The following is a 19,170-nucleotide window of genomic DNA, read 5'->3' as shown; positions in this document are numbered from 1 at the left end:
GGAATTAGGCATGCTATTGTTGAATCTCGTTCTCTTGTTCTTTGTTTTAGAGAGTAAGCCTTCGTACACTAAAATAATCCAAATGTCTTTTGTTTAAAATTTAATACAAAATAATGGGCTTTTATTTAACTCTTCATATCAATAGGGCTTTCTTGTAGATGTGTTTATATTCAGTTTAAGTACGGGAATCTTACACTTGGCTATTTTTGCATTTATTTTTAGAGCAGAAGCTTGGGCATGCTGTGATTTTCCAATAAACTGCTATCACAATGTCACAATGCAGTTCAGACAACAGCAACACAGAGATCTCAAACATTAAAACGGTAAATCTGTGATTTATCTACATAGAAAGAGGAAGAGAGTTTATTTGTGTGTTTTACTCAATTATTTCTGAGTGACTAATATATGGAAGTTATGAAACAGCCTCGCCGATTTCATGAATGTAAATTGTCTGGCAAGAAATATAAAATCTGTGATTGAAAAACAGTCACAAGGAATTGTCTGTCGGCTCTGCGAAAGCAGCCAAACGATAGTTCTGTGAGACTACAGGACTTCCACTGGCCAGCAGGGATTCAGAGCTTTTCATTAAGACCAAGTTAAGAAAAAAAATTATATTTAAACATGTCAAAGAAAGTAAAAGTTGGCAAAATTGTAGATTTTTCGGTTTTCACATTATTGGATTACCTTTTGAATTTTTTTCATCTTGGATTTGTGTTCTCTAAATAGAAAGTATGTTTCTGGGGCCAGCCACTGGGTATGAAATGAGTGAAGATAACCTTGGCTGTTAGTACCTTATGGAGAAGTTCATTGAGAGGTTTCAAGTTGCTGTCCTCATTCCCTTGCAGGTCCTCTCCTCCACCACTCTTACGGGGAGTAGAAATGGAGAGGGTCCGGATTTCCCAAACATAAATTATCTTTTGAACTGTGACGATTCTGTTCTGTATGTTGTGCAACTTTCATGACTCTCTCCTTGAATTTATCAGATATTTATGTAAATGTATGTATGGTACATTGTAGCAGGAAATTGAAGAGCTGCAGAAAATGACCTGCGTCTTGCTTATAGGGAGCACGCATGCTGGTAGAAGAATAAGGTGTGTACGTGTGTGTTTCTGCACATATGTGTGTGAGGACATAAAATTTGAAAGGCAGACAGAAGCTGTTGGAAGGTTTTTTGTTTTATAAAGATTTTGTATATTTATTTGAGAGAGGGAGAAGCAGACTCCCCGTTGAGCAGAGAGCCTGATGTGGGGCTGGATCCCAGGACCCTGGGAACCTGACCTGAGCCAAAGGCAGATGCTTAACCAACTGAGCCACCCAAGCACCCCTTTTGAAAGGTTTTTATGTCATTCACATGGACGCTGTTTTCATTCTATACACTTGCACTGCTTGCTTGCCATGTTCTGGGTGTGGTTTGGTACTTTGGGTTATCCAAGTGTGTGAGACCTACAGCTCCTGTGTGCAAGGGAATCCCAGACTAATCAGTCATTTTTATTCATTTGCTTTTATTAAAAAGCCTTTATTTGGAAATAATTTCAAACGTACAGCAAAGTTACATGAATAGGACAAAGGATATGTACTTTGCCCCATTTGCTTTACTGGTTCCACACATTCTCTGTGTCTGTAGTTTCTTTTTATTTGAGAATAAGTTGTATACATCTCATGGCACTTTACCCCTTGATACTTTGGGGTATGTTTCTTAGGAATAAGGATACTCTTTAAAATAGCCACAGTGTAGTTATTGGCTTCAGTGACTTTGAACAGTTTTATCAGGGGCTCTATGATGCCCTTTATGGTGTTGTCCTGCAGTACAAGACCCAGCCTGAGATCACTCACTGCATTTAGCTGTTGGGTGTCTTTGTAGTCTTCTTTAATCTGGAACATTCCTATAGTTTCTCTTTGTATTTTGTACATTTTTGAAGATTATAGAATCCCTTTTAAAAAATAGAGCATTTTTCTCATTTTTAAAGACTATCACTCTGGAGTAATTAATATTATTCTCACTGTTCTCTCTATGAGAAGAAGTGGTGACCCCAGTGACAGTGGCAGGAGGAGGAATGCTGCAGGTTCCTGGCTGTACATGGTGTTTAATAGTAGAGGAAATGGTATTTGGGGACTTACATTGCTGCCTTCTTCCTGTTTTATTCTCTTCAGCTACCAGGATTTAGGCTTACTTCCTGATACCTTTGGCCCTGTTTTGGGTTGGTCTTGGATTAGCATGTGGCTTGGAGGAAAAGTGAGCAGGTCAGGTTTTGGCATAAAGAATTCTGGACAGCAGGCAGCCTATAATAATGAAGATGTAGAGGAGCAATCCCAAGGACGGTAGGCAGGTAAGAAGTGCCTGCAGTTTCAGCCATGTGCCTCCAGAATGATCTGCCTGGGCCCCAGGAGGCCTGCCTGGGTCTTAGGAGGGTAGGTAAAATGGATTTCACTTTAGGTTCTGGGCATCCATATAGAATAAAAAGCTTGAGTGATGAACCTGAGGGTGTGCAATCAGTGGGCCTGAGGAATTGAGCAAAGTGAATGCCAAGTGTGGGATAAAAAGATGGCTGTTTGAGCTTTGGTTGGGTAGAGAAAGAGCACATGTGTCTTGTGAGGAACGGAGTTGGTAGTTGTCAGAGTGGACTCTGGAATCCTTCGCTGAGAATGATGATGAGAATGGCTGTAGTGTCTGGTCCAGTGGCACCTGCCCTGTTGAAGTCCTGCGCTCCTGCAGCCCATGCCCCCTACTGCTTACCTGGGGCCGCACTGCTGTTAGCTGGATATGGAGTTGTTGTCAGTGGGGCTAATCTCTGAAATCTGGACTTGGTATCGTGCCTGTGTCTGAAAGAGACCACTTGAGACTTCTTGTTGGATTAGGTGAGATCACTTAAGTTACTGTGCTGTATCAGAGTTGTACATTTCCCGAGTCAGGAGATTCAGAGGTTCTTGTCAAGGAACAAAGACTGGGCTTCTTTCTTTCCAGTTTCATAGAGTGATAACAGTGAACACAAGGGTGAAAATTTCTTTTGGGGGCAAGTAAATTCTGCTGGCAGTCAGAAATTCGGTTTTCGTGTTGAGATTTGAGACCTGAACCCTTTATCTGCAGGTTAGGAGTTTTAAAAAGACTCAAGTTTGCTCTGTCCTTTTACAGAATCAGATTAATCTTTGGGAAAGTATACATGAGACACAAAAGAGTGCTTACATATCATGAAAAAACTCACAGAATGGTACACTGTCTTAATTTATCTAGGATGTGTGTAATTTTAAAGATACATATTTAAATAGTTGGTCAGCCATGCATTTGTGATTGGTTGTCAATTGAGAAAAAGACCTCATGTGTTTATGGTCTGTTGATAAAACCACAAAATGTTGGCAGGCATTTGAATCTTATATTCAGGCACGGTGCTAAGCACCTTCCATACATTATCTCATAAGTTTATCAATAATGGCATCATAGAATTGACAAAGGATGTTTGAAATATATTTATGTATATATCTACATATTTTGTATATATATATTTAAAAAGGCATCATAGTCATGTTTTCTTTTAAAGATATATGAGAAAAAGCATAGTTTTATATCACTAAATATAGATATGGGTTTTCTTCATGGTTCAAAGTATTCTTTATATAACTATACTATAATTTATGTGGCTCATATTTTTATTAATATTTTTGAAAGGTATTTCTTGCTTTTGAGTAATGCAGCAGTACATATTTGTAGTCACCTCATTCTTTCAGATAAGTTTCTAGGTGTAGAATTGCTGGGTTGGAGAGTGTAGAACACTTGACTTTTTAAAATGATCCTCTTAGATCAAGGAAAAGCTAAAACAATTATAGGAAAAGTTTGAAAGGGTCCATAGGAATGATATTCTGATGTTTCTCTTGTTTCTGTGCTTTCTTTTGTTCTTAACCCTGCATGGTGGTGTAATGGTATTCTTTTTCCCTTTTGTAGTAAGCTGTGCTAGAGCAAAATGCAATGAAAGAAGCACTGGATGAATGAAAAGCCCTGCTTTGCAGCCCCTCAGCATGGCAGGCCTGCAGCTCATGACCCCTGCCTCCTCACCAATGGGTCCTTTCTTTGGACTGCCATGGCAACAAGAAGCAATTCATGATAACATTTATACGCCAAGAAAATATCAGGTACTAATGAGAACACTAATACGGGAGCATTTTCACTAAAATGGAATAAATTAGCATATAGTTGACACGACTTATATAAAACCCATTTTACCTTTTTAAGCTCTCCTCTTCTGATTAATTTTCTCATTCCAAATACTTTTGTTCTTAATAGTCCTTTTCTTTTCTAACATCTGCCGGGTAATTGATTTGATAGTTTTATTTGTGAAGTTCCTTCTTGTTTTTTCCCCTCTGAAAAAACCTCACTGCTCCTTAATATCCACTTGGGTGTGTCTATCCTCATGAGCTGGGTAGGAATTGAAATTGATTTGAACAACCATGAACTGGCAGGACCATGGTTACTTCTAGGCTCAGTCATTCATATTATTTTTGAGAAGTTTCCTTTCCCCTGCAAAAATAATTCGTAAAGAAATTGTAAATGTCATTCCACGCATAATTACAAACACAGCTATAAAATAACAGGCATTTCAACACCTGTGATGATTATTTTTATGTGAAGATAAAGTCTGTTTTTTTTTTTTTTTTTTTTTTGGCAAATTTATCACAGGGACATTTTAGAAATCAGTAAAATTTCCTGAATTGAAATAAAATCCTATTTCCCGAACTTTGTACTTTGATAAGAAGTGTGTAATCTTTTTTCCACTGTATTTCTAGGTTGAACTGCTTGAAGCAGCTCTGGATCATAATACCATAGTCTGTTTAAACACTGGCTCAGGGAAGACGTTTATTGCAGTACTACTCACTAAAGAGCTGTCCTATCAGATCAGGGGAGACTTCAACAGAAATGGAAAAAGGACGGTGTTCTTGGTCAACTCTGGTAATAAAAAAATTATTTTATGAAATTGCCTGGAGGAAATTGGATTAGATTTTATGGTTAAGCACGTTTTCTCTCTGTATTAAGTTAGATTATTGAAAGCATAGAGAGTTTGAGAAATAATGTATTTGTTGAAATGCTGGTAGAAGGAATATCATTTTGTCTTATTTCTTAATAGTATGCCTTTTTTAAGAGTCAGCCATTTTATTTCACAGGTGTTAAACTTCAGCTTTTTCCTTAAATGGAATTGCATTTAATTCTGATTCGGCATTTTTTGCTTGATTGACTTTTCCAAATATAATCTAATCTAGATTGTGACAGTTTTTTTGTTTTTGATGTTTTAACTTTGCAAAGTTGTGTCAAAAAGATTATGAGATCAGTAATTTTATGATATATGATTTTGCTATGCCAGTTACAGAAGGGAAGTTAGATGCTTTTTAAAAGTTAGATATTCACTAAGAGTTTACAATACTAGTTTTTATGTGTTTGGGATTATATATTAAAAAGTATAAAATGTGAACCTAAACAGCCAGGGCACTAAAATAATCCTGCCATTGCTCTCTAGTTTGTTTTAGATTGTTGCAGTGTGTGATATGTACATGTTCTCCTGTACTTGAAATATATATGAAACTGTCTTATTTCATAGTGAAATGATCTGATTTCACTGCAGAAAACAGGCGGGGTGGATCTGGAGTAGTTAACATTCTAGCTTAGAGGTTATATTCTTCAGTTGGGGAAAATCAACTGTAAAGAAGAAAGGTGGTATAGGTTTCTCTGAAGTAAATGACTGTAGGGTCTTCAGTGTAGTAAATGCATTCTGGTGGATAACCTTGGAAATAGGATTTGAAATTGGCTATCTAAGAAATTGGGGGTTAGGTATAATGTATAGTAATAAGGATTTCCTTAGCTGTCTTACTCATTAGTAGTCCAGAGAGTCAACTAGGTAAGATTTGTCATATTTACATGGAGTATTGTGTTTGTAATCAGCAAACCAGGTTGCTCAACAAGTGTCAGCTGTCAGAACTCATTCAGATCTCAAGGTTGGGGAATACTCAAACCTAGAAGTAAATGCATCTTGGACAAAAGAGAAATGGAACCAAGAGTTTACTAAGCACCAGGTAAGAGTTGTAGAGAAATTTCACTGTTTAAATCCCTACAAGTTCTTGCCTTCATTCGAGAGATCATCTCTGGCATTGGCTGTCTCTCTTAGGTTTGAAAACTCTACTTCCCTGTATTTCACTACACTAGAAACTAGCCCTTACATCCTTTCTCACTGGAGGTCTCATGCCAAAACCAAGGAAGGAGTCATGTATGTTGCTCTTACTTCATAGAAGAGAAACAGCTTTATGCTGTGATTTGCTTGGTTGAAAAATACAAATTCTGATGACCTATCTCCAACTCGTAGATAACCTGCTTTTTCGAAAATTTATGCTTGAGTTGAAGGTCTTGAAACTAGAGACATTTCTTGGTTGAGATCCCTGGGTCTTTGAGAGAATTCCTCTAACTGGCCTGCTTTTGCAGACCCAGCATGGGTTGAGGGGCTTCTTTGGTGTCGGTGGGTCTGAAGTGGTTAAGAGTTGCTTCCTCACAAACTTGGAGCAGTCCACAGTGACGACTGTGTCTCACCCACAGGGTTGAGTCCTTGTCAGTAAAGCACTTACATGTCCACACAGTGATGAGTGATGATGCTATAAAAAGAACATTGAGTTTATGCCTTCTTCCAGAAAACCTTGTCAGTTTAATGAGAAAAAAAGAGGAAAACTCGGTGTGAATTGTTTTGTAAGTTGATTAAAATGATAGGTCTCATCAATCAAAATATGGCCATAGGAACCTGAAAACCTGAAGTCAATTTAGTAGATTTATCAGAAAGACATGGTCTCTATTATCAAGGATTATTTTTCTCATATTCTGTTTCCATATTTTCCTAATTCTGCTTCTTGGTTCCAAAATAGAAGCTTCCATACATTTAGAATTTTTGCTGTAATTCTGACTAATGAATTTCTTAATTCTCACCCACAATATAATGGTCCCATAATGTGATTTGATGTAAGTATATCCAGGCAGGTAAAAGGCATATTTGTATACTGATGCCAGTTTTCCTTTTAGGTTCTCGTTATGACTTGCTATGTCGCCTTGAATGTTTTGAAAAATGGTTACTTATCTCTGTCAGACATTAACCTTTTGGTGTTTGATGAGTGTCATCTTGCAATCCTAGACCACCCCTACCGAGAAATTATGAAGGTAAATGTTTAGATTTTTATCATTTTTAATTCAGGTCAAATTACTGAGAATAAGCAGTGTTTTTATGTATCAAGAGCAGCACCATTAGTTACCAATTTTGGGAACTTGGTTCTATGTATGAATTAATGAATATTAAATTAATTTTCACTTAAATCTGTGATAATGAACTATAGTAAATAACCTACATAGTAAATTGAAATCTAGAATAAAATTTTAAATATGATACAAATAAATGAAGTACATAATCTATAATTAATGATATGATCTCTCCTAGCATATTTAAATGTGCCTTTTGATAAACAGATCTTTTACACAAGCTACAGTAATGCCATAAGTCTTATTTATAGTACCCGTCCATCTTCATGACATGTGTTAGCATGGTGGTATCTCTCGTGTTCCGGCCTCACAGAATGATTCCTTATTGTCAATCTCTTTTATTGTGTTAGCTCTGTGAAAATTGTCCATCGTGTCCTCGTATTTTGGGACTCACTGCTTCCATTTTAAATGGGAAATGCGATCCCGAGGAATTGGAAGAAAAGATTCAGAAACTGGAGAAAATTCTGAAGAGTAATGCTGAAACTGCAACTGACCTGGTGGTATTGGACAGGTATGTGCCTGGGCTCGGCGGCTTCTGTGTAGCCAGTGCCCCTGAGTTGCAGCCTTTGGTATCTTCCATAGGAGAGTAGCCATTCAAGAGAGCGGATGGCTGTTGCAAGGAATGAGCCAGTCAGAGAACTGTCGGGACACTTACCCTCGAGGGCAAGGATCTAACCTTGTTTCCACAGAGAGCGAATGGAGGTTTTCTTCATTCGGAGACAAGATTGCATAAGCGCGAGCCCCTCCTGTTTGCTGATGTTGATGAGCACCAGGAACTCGGACAGGAAATTTGTGTTCTTTCCTGTCACTGTGTGTGCTTGGTTGTTCTGCCCTTTGTGTCCCATGTGATACTTAGAACACTAACTTATTGACAGAATTTAGTATTTTACAGTATGTCTTAAAATGGTTGGAAACACCCTATAGTTCTGAAAATGGGTGTGTGTGTCTGATTCCCTGTTTGTCTCTTTTTGAGAAGGTGGCTGTTTTGAATTTAAGTAAAAGGTGCACACATACATACTTTCTGATTTGAGTTGGTGGAAGGGAGCCTAAATAAAATTAGGTGTTTGTTTTTTTTTTTTTTTTAAAGATTGTATTTATTTGTTCATGAGAGACACGGAGAGAGAGGCAGAGACACAGACAGAGGGAGAAGCAGACACCCTGCAGGGAGCCCGATGTGGGACTCCATCCCAGGACCCCGGGATCACAACCTGAGCCAAAGGCAGATGCTCAACCACTGAGCCACTGGGTGCCCTAAATTAGGTTTTTAAGTAAATATGATTCAATTCATATTAAAGTATCCTTATGTCTTTATTAGATACAGTCTTTAGAAGGGCTAATGGTTATCAAGTGGTGGTTCTTGGAACAGTTACAACAACTTAGGAAGCTGATTTCTCAGGTTATGGAGTCCAGTCAGATGGGTTTTGAAATATTGGTTCCACTAACTGAAGGCTGTGTAACTTCAGGTGAGTCGTTTACTGCCCTGGAACCTGCAAAATGGCATTGACGTGGTTTCAGGGGATTCTTTGTTCATCAGTCACAGTGATACATGGAAAACATCTTGCAGTGTGCCTGCCATTTAATAGGAACTCAAGGAAAGTTCTCTTTGTAGAATGAAATTAAATTGTGATGTTTCATATTCATGGAACTTAAGGATTCAAATGGCTATATGAAGTACAAATCTCAGGACCTTCCCAACATGCTGTTTTTGACTTTCTTGAGCCTAAATGATCTGAGGTAGAAGTAAAAGGCTGTACTTACGCTTTTATCTGCCCCCAATTAGATTGGTAGGCCTGTACTACCTGGAATTTTCAGAAGTATAGGTATTAGAACATTTAAGTAAAACTGATAAGTGAGCTATTGAATCTGGCTCTTCCTAGTTCTCTAAGCTTGACTCTGGTTAAGTATAAATTCTGATTGAGAATAATGGAACTAAAAAAAAAAATAATGGAACTGTAGTATTTAAATATGTCTTTAGTATATTTCTTCTCCTTAATCACTGTTAGTGCTTTTAGAATATTATGTGCTGTTCTGGTTGTCAGATTTCATGAAAGACGTAAGAGATCCAAGAATGACACCGTAATTGTTTGACAGTTAGGTGAGCTTTCCTTACAAGGATATGTTAAAAACACATTAAAATAAAACTGACATTTGCAAATACTAAAAATTTCAATAGTATGGAAGCAGATAGATTTAATGGTAACACTTTCCCTCTAGGATCTGCCCTCCCATCCCTATTTCTGCTTCTTAGAAGTAATTGTTATAATTGTTATTGAGTTTGAATAACTTGATGCCCAAGGAGGCAAAAGTTGAAAGTTGAAACCTAAAAACTGAAACCAAAAACCCTGAGGTAATAAGGTAATGACAAGACTCAAAAAGTTCTTTGAATGTCATTAAGCAGTCTTTCCTTGAGCCCTGCCGAGCAAGCATAGCATGGATAAAAGTGAGTGCCCGTTAGGAAGACCACTGCCTGCCTGAGATCCCAGGTGCAGACACGTAATAATGGATCGCAGTGCTGTAGGGAGTTTCTGGTGGCAGTGACAACTTCTGTTTCCTGTTAAAGATACACTTCTCAACCCTGTGAGATTGTGGTGGACTGTGGGCCATTCACGGACAGAAGTGGCCTCTATGGCAGACTGCTGGTGGAGCTAGAGGAAGCACTTAACTTTATCAACGACTGTAACATATCTGTGCATTCGAAAGAAAGAGATTCTACTCTAATTTCTAAACAGGTAAGCATGTACAAGTCAGTAGAGAAAGCATAATAAAAGGCAGCTGTTTATTCTTAATATTGAAATGAAAACCTATTTTTTTTAAAGGTTTTAATTTTTTTTTTAAGATTTTATTTATTTATTCATGAGAGGCACAGAGAGAGAGGGGTAGGCAGAGACACAGGTAGAGTGAGAAGTAGGCTCCACCGCAGTTAGTCTGACGTGGGACTCGATCCCTGGTCTCCAGGATCATGCCCTGGGCTGAAGGCAGCGGTAAGCCGCTGAGCCACCCGGGTTGCCCTGAAAACATGTTTCTAATGGGGCTATTGTATGTTTTACTTTAAGGTCTTATCTTCTTAATCTCTTTGGACAGTTTTCATTGGACAGATCATACTGGGTTGAGTTTATGGTAACCCATCCAATGATTAAGTATAGACATCCGTGATTGAAGATGGGTTGGGTTCATTTTGTGAGTTAGTCCCTGCTTGAATCCTTGGACTGAAGGGATTCTCTTGTTACCTTGTATATAACTGATTATGAGCCCATCATTCCTGAGTGGCGCAGCTTTGGGAGGAGATCCCTTAGATCTTTGGTCCTCCAAGCGTGGACTCTAGTTCAGCTGTGTAAGCATTCCCCCTGGAACTTGTTAGAAAAGCAGACCAGGGGTCCCATCCTTCACCTGCTCAAGCCCCGGTAGAGGGCTCCAGCTGTCCGAGGTTTGACAAGTACTCCAGTTATCTCAATGCATTAAAATTTGAGAACCACCGTCCTGGGACTTTGCAATCATTTGTGAATAATGCTGTTGAATCTGAGACTCAGTTTCTCTCCTGCTCATCTGTTCTGGAGCAGCAATGCCTAGACTCTTCCATCTTTGGTTTCTCATAAAGTTTGTGTTCTTATACTTGCCTGTGGAACTGACAATTCCTATAGCCCCTTTATGGATTTACATTCTGCTCTGAGCTAGAGTTGTAAGATGTGGCACTCTGGGTGTAAAGTGCAAAGAAAATTGTCTTGCTCTTCTTTGATATCTAAAATAAAATTACTCTGCTACATAATTCCTTGCATATTTACCTGGAAGTAAATGACTCTGTTCTACTTATAACTAATGACAGACCCGAAATTAAATTTTATTAACATTATACCATTGTCTTTTATTTTCTATTATTATTTTCTGGGACAACAAAAGAATGGTTCTAGATATATATAGATATATCTAGATATATTTATATACACTCTCTCATATGAGAAAGTAGAGACTGAAAAGGCCAGTGGGTGAGCCATTCCCCCAACCTTGAGGAATTGACCTCAGTGTTTATATTAGTGAGGAGAATTTATTTTGAAGGGGCAGGCTGAAGACCACTTAAATCCCAGTTAAACCTCATATGAAAATGCTACATGATTACTGTTTGGCATTTGGCTCTTTACATTTTTTTTGTAGATACTGTCAGACTGTCGTGCGGTATTGGTAGTCCTGGGCCCCTGGTGTGCAGATAAAGTAGCTGGGATGATGGTAAGAGAACTGCAAAAGTATATCAAACATGAACAGGAAGAGCTGCACAGGAAATTTCTATTGTTTACAGACACCTTCCTAAGGAAAATACATGCACTATGTGAAGAGCACTTCTCTCCTGCCTCACTTGACCTGAAATTTGTAACTCCTAAAGTAATAAAACTGCTTGAAATCCTACGCAAATATAAACCGTACGAGCGACAGCAGTTTGAAAGTGTCGAGTGGTATAATAATAGGAATCAGGATAATTATGTGTCTTGGAGTGATTCTGAGGATGATGATGAGGATGAAGAAATTGAAGAAAAAGAGAAGCCAGAGACCAACTTTCCTTCTCCATTTACCAATATTTTATGTGGAATCATTTTTGTGGAAAGAAGATACACGGCTGTTGTCTTAAACAGGTAAGTCTCTAAGATCAACTAACCTGCTTTTCTGTGATAGAGCAGGGCAGCCCTGTGCTTCGTGGAGTGCTGAGCTGTCATAGCTGTGAGCCTGGCAGAGGCTTGGGGAAGTGTCCTCTGTGTGGGCCCCCGTAATTTACGTGTAATGCTCTGCTAGAATCACAGGGTGGACATTTGTGTATTTCCATAGCTTTCCTGAAGGCTGGATTTGACAGGACCTGGGTTGTTTTTTTCTCAAAGGATGCTAATCTATTTTAATCCATTTAAAATAGTAAGTGTAGAAAGATGAAGTTACATTAAAGGAAAGCTTTTTTTTTTGTTTGTTTTGTTTTGTTTTGTTAGATTCGATTCAGATATTGTTCATCTGTGACTGTGTGTTAGGTGTTGTGTTGATCATTTCACACCAACCTTTCTCCTTCAGGTAATCTTAGGATAAATGTTACCTGGGAATTATTGTGGCTGTCTTTTTTGTTGTTGTTAGCTTTTTTTTTTTTTTTTATCTTAACCAATATTGATTCAAATTTGCCAATTTGAAGTGGAAAAAGTTCAGAACAATTGGATTTGCAATTTGGATTGGTTTGTAGGCTATATATTAAAATTTTCTGAATCAGAAGAAAATAAATGTTAAAGAAGAATTCAGAGAATATTGGCAAAAGAGGGCAGTGCATCTAAATTAGGCTATGAATTCCCAACTCCATGTTCCTGAACATAGACCCGGCCAAGGAGCTGTACTCCAAATTTGTGTCAAATAGGTAATGTACGGTTCTTCTGGTGTGTGTACAGATGCTGTAGTGTGTCTACAGCAGGGCCAGAAAGGGTCCTCACGATGGTTCTTCAGATAATAGATCTGTTTCTCTGTGGGATCCATTAATTGGCCAGAGTTGATCTATAAGAGCCAGTTATGCAAGTAGTGATCTCTGAGGAGAAATTCAGCTTTGTTTCCTGTGGTAATTTGGGATTTTTTTGTTCCTTTTTCTAAACTGCTTCTGACTGTTTTGGGGGCTTTGAAAACTTACTGGAGTAATAAGAAATTGGACTCTGGGGTTGTCATCTGGTGGTTTTTAGTCTGGTAATTTTCATAGTCATTGGGCCTGATCCGTATGATGAATACAAGGTAGAATAACTTTAGGTAGTGAATTACACTGGAATCAGGAGTTTAAGGTTGGAAAGGGACTCATTGACTAATCCAGCGCACTTATTTTTACAAAAAAAGAGAAAGGGCCTCAGGAGTAAAAGTGATTTGCTCTGAGTTAAATTACTAGGCAGTGGCAGAGACAGTTCTAGAATCCTGATATCCTACTTTTGAGTTTCCAAGTTCCTTCTGCAATCATAATGCCCCTGGGCATCAGAGAACTCTAAAAACCTGTGCTTTCCAGTAGAAAGTCGACCAGGAGACAGACCAGGGAGAGCATGACAGACCAGAGAGAGACCAGGGACCGTCGGAATTATTTCTTAGAATGGGAGAAAAGGCATTTCAGGAGTCAGAAAAGTTTAATATCAGCACAGTTCCAAGCCTCATTAGAGACATGCTCCTTGCCCCCATACAGGATGGTTTAAGAATTAAATACATTTTATAGGGCTTAGCAAGAAGAAATGGCATATTTTCTTTTCTTTCCCTCTTCTCTACACATGCTCTTAAATGTAGAGATGTGCCAGTTTTCATTGTGGGAATATTAGCCTGAGAAGGTTTATCAAAAATCAGTTACTTCCTATTGACTTTGAGGACCAGATTAATTGTGATCAACTTTCATAACATGGGGCTGGAATTTATTGTCGGATGATGAATCAAGAGCCGTTTGAGGGTTGACTTTATGGGCAGCTAATTAAATATACAATAGAGGTCTTGTTCCAGTAAGCTTTTTAATAAGCTTAGAAAAACTTCCTGAAATCCAGATTCTTTCCTTCCATCAATTTAATAGGAAAAACCCTCAGTGAACGGTTTCATGGGAGTCTAAGCTATTGTGATACATGGGCAATTTTGTCCTCTCCTAATTAAAAAAATAAATCATAGCTCTCTCTGTAGATAATGTAGCTAGTGTATAGTCTTACGTTTATAGTTTCCCTTTTTGCCTTATGTATGTGTGTAGAGCTATACAGTTTATAACTTATGTTTAGATATCTTTTTAAAGTTTTACAACACTCCATGAGGGTGGAAGGTAGACGTTTTTTGTTATATTATAGATGAGGAAGCAAAGACTCAGTTTGTGACCCTCCCCAAGTCACACAGATATCAAGAGGCAGAAAAAAGGGCTTCCAGTCTCCCAAGTTGTCTTCTTTTCACTGTGTAATTTACTAGTCTTGTGTGGTGCTGTTGTCGGACCAGCCTAGTTCACAGCCTTGGTCTACCCCTTCCACTGTTTCCCTCCTTACTTTGTTTACAGAAAAGCTGCAAAGAGAATACAGAGCTTCCCGGTCTCCCTCCCTTGGTCTCCCCACCTGTTTTTTTTCTTTTTTTTTTTAAGATTTATTTATTTGTTTGTTTGTTCATTCATTCATTCATGATAGAGAGAGGCAGAGACACAGGCAGAGGGAGAAGCAGGCTCCACGCCGGGAGCCTGACGGGGGACTCGATCCTGGGTCTCCAGGATCACGCCCTGGGCCAAAGGCAGATGCTAAACTGTTGAGCCACCCAGGGATCCCTTCCCACCTGTTGTTAACATTTTAGTTACCATGTGCATTTGTCACATGGGAGACTAGCATTGGTGCATTACTATTAACCAGACCTCAGACTTTATTTTCATTTCTCAATTTTCCCATTAATGTCATCTTCTTAACCCAGGTACCATACTGCATCTAGTTGTTGCATTTCCCTGATCTCCTCTGGTCCTCTATATTTTCTGCTTTTCCTTGGCTTTGATGACCTTGACAGTCTTGAGGAGTATTGGTCAAGAGTTTGGTGGATCGGCTCTAAGTTTGAATTTGCCTGATGTTTTGCTCAGGATTAAATTTCTCAGGTTTTAGGATGTGGAAAAACACCATGGAAATGAAGCACCTCCTTCCCATCACATTGTATCAGGGGGACTCATGGTGTGGACATGAGACATCACTCGTGATGGGAAACTTCATTGCATGATTATGATAGTGTTTGCTTTCTTTACTGTGATATTGCTATTGTTTTATTCCTCACTATTTTCTTGAAGCAAGTCACTAGCTCATCCTGGCAGGGAGGGCTTGAACTCTTCCTGGAGAGGGGTGTATTTATGTTTATTACTGGAGTTCTTCTATAAGAAAAACTTACCTCTTTGATACTCTATTTATATTTATTGACTCATGTTCTTTTTTTTTTTATCACTGTGGACTCATAGTTGTTTATTCTTCACTTAGAATAATCTGAGAGTAGGTGATTTGTTTTGTTGTTCACATTGTTCCACTCTAGGCCACAGAGGGGGTTCTTTAAGGTTAGTGCCTGTGTCCCTTGGACATGTCCTCATCCTGGTTTTTTTTTTGTTTTTGTTTTTTGTTTTTGAGAGCTTCCTGACTTCTAGAATTGCAAGATGCTCCAGGCTCTTGTATATTCCCTGTTCCTGCCATGGAATCACTCATTTCTCCAAGGATCCCCGGTTCCTTTCTTTTCTACCCACTGCTTTAGATGTTTATTTTCTGAAAGTTATTAAACTTTTTAAAGCTTTAAAGAGAAATTTTTCTCTCTCAGCATCTTCATTTGTAAAATTGTAATAATTTCTGTCTCTTGACAATATATATAAAAATAGTGTTTTATCACCTATATAGTAGGTGCTATTTGCTTTATGCACACATTTAGGGCATATAGGATTCATGTACTCTATCAGTCATAGGGTTTTTTTATTTATTTATTTTTTATTTTTTTTGGTAAGATCACAGGAATTACATTGGATTTTCTCACATTGATGAGCAAACGTAAGGAGTAAGGATGCTATTAAAAGCTATTGTTGATAACATGCTTTCGTACTTGGCAGACGTTTCAAATGATGTGTTTGAATTATTTTCCCCTTAACGGTTGTCTGCATAAATTTGCACATTTAGTTAAATTCCAGTTTCCCATGATATGTCCACTCTTTTAGAAGGCATATTTCCTATTTCTGGCCTTGCATTTTCTAATGTAATCAGGGAGGTAATGTGTGCACACACACAATACAATCTGTGCACTGGTGCCAGATGAGTGAGTTAGGTACACAGATTGAGGGTAAACATCTAGAAACTCTTATTTTTGACAGCAAGTTATGTCTGCTGAATATTATATAATTGACTCTTGAATTTGAATGCTTTTAAGTTTCATTTTCTTTGTAAATTTTCATGGAATTTTTTTAAAATGCTGGTCTCTGATGGATTTGAAATTAGGAAAACAAATTGGTTCTTAGCTGCTGATAGTTTCAGAATCTCTGTGCGCTAGAGATCAGCTGGGTTTGTGGAACCGCTTGCTTGTGGAACAGCTCACATAAACTCAGTGTAAAAATCAAAAGAAACAAGTAAGACTTTGTCCTATCAGTTCATGGTACCATGAAATCTGTAAGCAGTTTGTGTTACTTGTAAACTCCTTGACCACTGGAGACCTTGTTGTTTTTCTGGAAGCCTGTAGTTTTGAAGAGTGTGCTTAGACATCCCTTAATTTATCAGATAGAGAAATTTTTCCCTCTAATCATCATTAGCCTGGGTATATAGCATTTAATTACTGCTTACCAGAGATTTGGGTCGTTAATGTGTGTATTCTCTTTTTCTCTTCTCTTCAGTAACGATGCGAGTTTCACTAAAGGAGAAACGCATTTACTCTTTAGTGCTTTTGCCTCTTAGTTAATTAAAATCTGCTAGGCTGATCATTTTGGCAAAGAAAAATACATTCTTTGCCAATTAATAAGCCTGATGCTTGCCATGAAATGCATTTTGTTTTAGCCTCTGTTACATTCACATTGATGCTTATTTACATAAACTAACATTTGGAAGTACATATTTCTAAGATAATTAATTTTATAATTTAGACTTTGGGGCATGAGATTTGTTTGCATGTAGCATTGCTTCCTGCTACTGACATCGTAAGTTTATTCTAATAACTAAACAAAGCTTGGAACATATTAAAGAAGTTCCTGATTTTGAACATTTTAAGTATTTGAATGTAGAACAGACTCTGAAACTAACCTAGACATGCAAGTGTTTGGCTCATTTGGAGGCAGGAAGATATTCTAGATGGCCACTCAAGGTTTCTTCCAACTCTTTGATATTAGTCTGTTTCATGTATTAAAAAAAAAAAAAAAAGAATGGTTTGACTTAAAAAATGCAATTTTCTATTAGGAATTTATACTATGTGTATGACTTCAGAGGAACCATCTGGAGTCACTTATGTCAGGTGTGGAACCATTTATCCTGTGTGCTGAGTTTTTGAATGTGAATATTTCCAAAATAGCTGTAATGGCAACACTAACTGTTAACCTTCTGTACCCGTGTAATGTGATCCCATCCTGTAGCTCTTTTCCATTTCGTAGCTAGAAGGCCAGCTTTCGGTTACTAGCGTTCTGGATTAATACAGAGGAACAGGCAGGAAGTGGCACAAGCTGGGAAGCCTCTCTCTTCCATGACAGGAGGGGATGAGGACTCTGGCACTGCCATGTTGTGCAGAACTGTGGACGGCGGCCTAGGAGGCAGGAAAGTGTCGGGAATGGAGGTGCTTCTCAGTAGACAGGCATTTCTTGCCCTGGAGCTCTGCTTCCAGTGATAAAGGGTGTTGCGGAAGACTAAAAGAAACAACCATGCCATATATTTCACACACAGCAGGAGCTCTCTTAGTACCTGTAGCAGGAGAATAAGGTTTCCCTTGCTATAGAATCACCCCTTGGCATCTGGTGTTGGTACTCATTGTGTATAAGCTTGGCCGTGGAGACAAGGGTGTGATGGCCACCGCAAGTTGTGTGTGTGTTTGGAGAAGTGCATGTGCTTTTTCATTATAGATCCTGGCCTGAAGCCAGGGTATATAGGGATTCCATGTTTCTCTCTGCTTAGCTCTGTCCCCTCCTGGGCCACATTTCTAGTAAGTCATGACTGCCAAATTAGAAAGTTTGAAGTACTGTGACCACTGTGTTCGTCATTATAAATCAACCCTGTATCTGATGCTGTAAGTGTTCAGTCCACAGATCTACACGGGGAAGAGTGGCAGTGATTTCTGTTTAAGCTAGTTAGGAAAAAACACCAAGACCATTTTGTTAGGTATGTTGGCAAAACATACGTGTATTTCCATTTTAAGGGAGACCTTACAAACAAAAGTTTAAATTTTTTTTCCCTCATCAATGCTTAACTTCCAAACGTATATAATTTTTTTAGATTGATAAAGGAAGCTGGCAAACAAGATCCAGAGCTGGCTTACATCAGCAGCAATTTTATAACTGGACATGGCATTGGAAAGAATCAGCCTCGGAACAAACAGATGGAAGCAGAATTCAGAAAACAGGAAGAGGTAACTTAAGTTGAAATCGTTGTACAATAACAATTTTCAGAATATATATAAACTGCTCATAGGAACTCCTTTTCTTCAGAATTGCTTGGTGTTTTTTGTAATATAGAATACTTGCTTGTAGATAGACTAGCTGTCTCCTATGAAGTAGCTGTATAGTGATTCATATGTTCAGAATTAGAATAGCTGTCTGGTAAATCAATTTTCTCTTAATTGCCATCAACCATTTCATTTTCCTTTATTGGACTGATGGCATTTCATAGAAAAACCAAGCATGTGTAACCATAACTTCTATTGACTCCATGTGACTGAGCAAAAAAAAAAATGAATTTTTTTTCCTAGAAATTGTTTTGTGTTCGGTTTAAAGTCCTGCCTTGGTTGGATACGTTAAAAGATTTGGCTTAATTTTTTTCATGCATCTTAAGATTTTAATATGAGAGACAGCAATCATAAAGATATGAAACCTAATATAGTGTCTGGCTGGCAAACAAAAACTTTTTATTTGAAGTTTGTTATTTAATATTTAAGTTAGAGGTAGAATAATTCACGTTGAAGTTCATTTTTGTCATAGCTTTTTGAATATTCCAAATCTGGGGAGTCCAATAACCAATGTGGTAGATTATTTAAAAGCCACCTTACTTTACTTATCCTGGATTGAGAAATGGTGTTATTTTAAATCTTAAATGAAAAAAATTTTCACTTTATTTTTAATCGGTAGCTCTGATTCCTTAAAATGAAAATGTCCCAAGATACCAGAAAATACATAGTGCCTTCCTTGTAATTTTTAATTACAAGCATTAGGGATTTTAGTGAAAGTTTTGACATCTTTGGAGGATTGTTGGCACAGTCTCAGAGATGCAAGATTA

General features: G+C 38.0%; 1 protein-coding gene across 6 annotated transcripts in view; it reads left to right on the top strand.

The window, feature by feature from the left end:
- The window catches only part of DICER1 (dicer 1, ribonuclease III), a 72,628-nt gene that overhangs the window by 22,767 nt on the left and 30,691 nt on the right, over positions 1 to 19,170 (top strand). For 2 of the 6 annotated variants that reach the window (XM_038545642.1, XM_038545643.1), the window contains 9 exons: positions 223 to 323; positions 3,935 to 4,122; positions 4,774 to 4,936; positions 5,921 to 6,051; positions 7,040 to 7,174; positions 7,621 to 7,781; positions 9,831 to 9,999; positions 11,417 to 11,889; positions 18,175 to 18,307. In XM_038545642.1, coding sequence (XP_038401570.1) covers positions 3,979 to 4,122; positions 4,774 to 4,936; positions 5,921 to 6,051; positions 7,040 to 7,174; positions 7,621 to 7,781; positions 9,831 to 9,999; positions 11,417 to 11,889; positions 18,175 to 18,307 — 1,509 coding nt within the window. In that variant the 5' untranslated portion in view covers positions 223 to 323; positions 3,935 to 3,978. Of the gene's footprint in view, positions 1 to 222; positions 324 to 1,017; positions 1,092 to 3,934; positions 4,123 to 4,773; positions 4,937 to 5,920; positions 6,052 to 7,039; positions 7,175 to 7,620; positions 7,782 to 9,830; positions 10,000 to 11,416; positions 11,890 to 18,174; positions 18,308 to 19,170 lie in introns of those variants that run through there. The other 4 variants (XM_038545644.1, XM_038545645.1, XM_038545646.1 and 1 more) reach the window with 4 other exon arrangements.

This window comes from Canis lupus, chromosome 8 (genome assembly GCF_011100685.1).
Source record: "Canis lupus familiaris isolate Mischka breed German Shepherd chromosome 8, alternate assembly UU_Cfam_GSD_1.0, whole genome shotgun sequence".
NCBI lineage: Eukaryota > Metazoa > Chordata > Mammalia > Carnivora > Canidae > Canis > Canis lupus.
The sequence above is the reverse complement of the archived record's forward strand: the minus strand, read 5'-3'. Positions and strand labels throughout refer to the sequence as shown.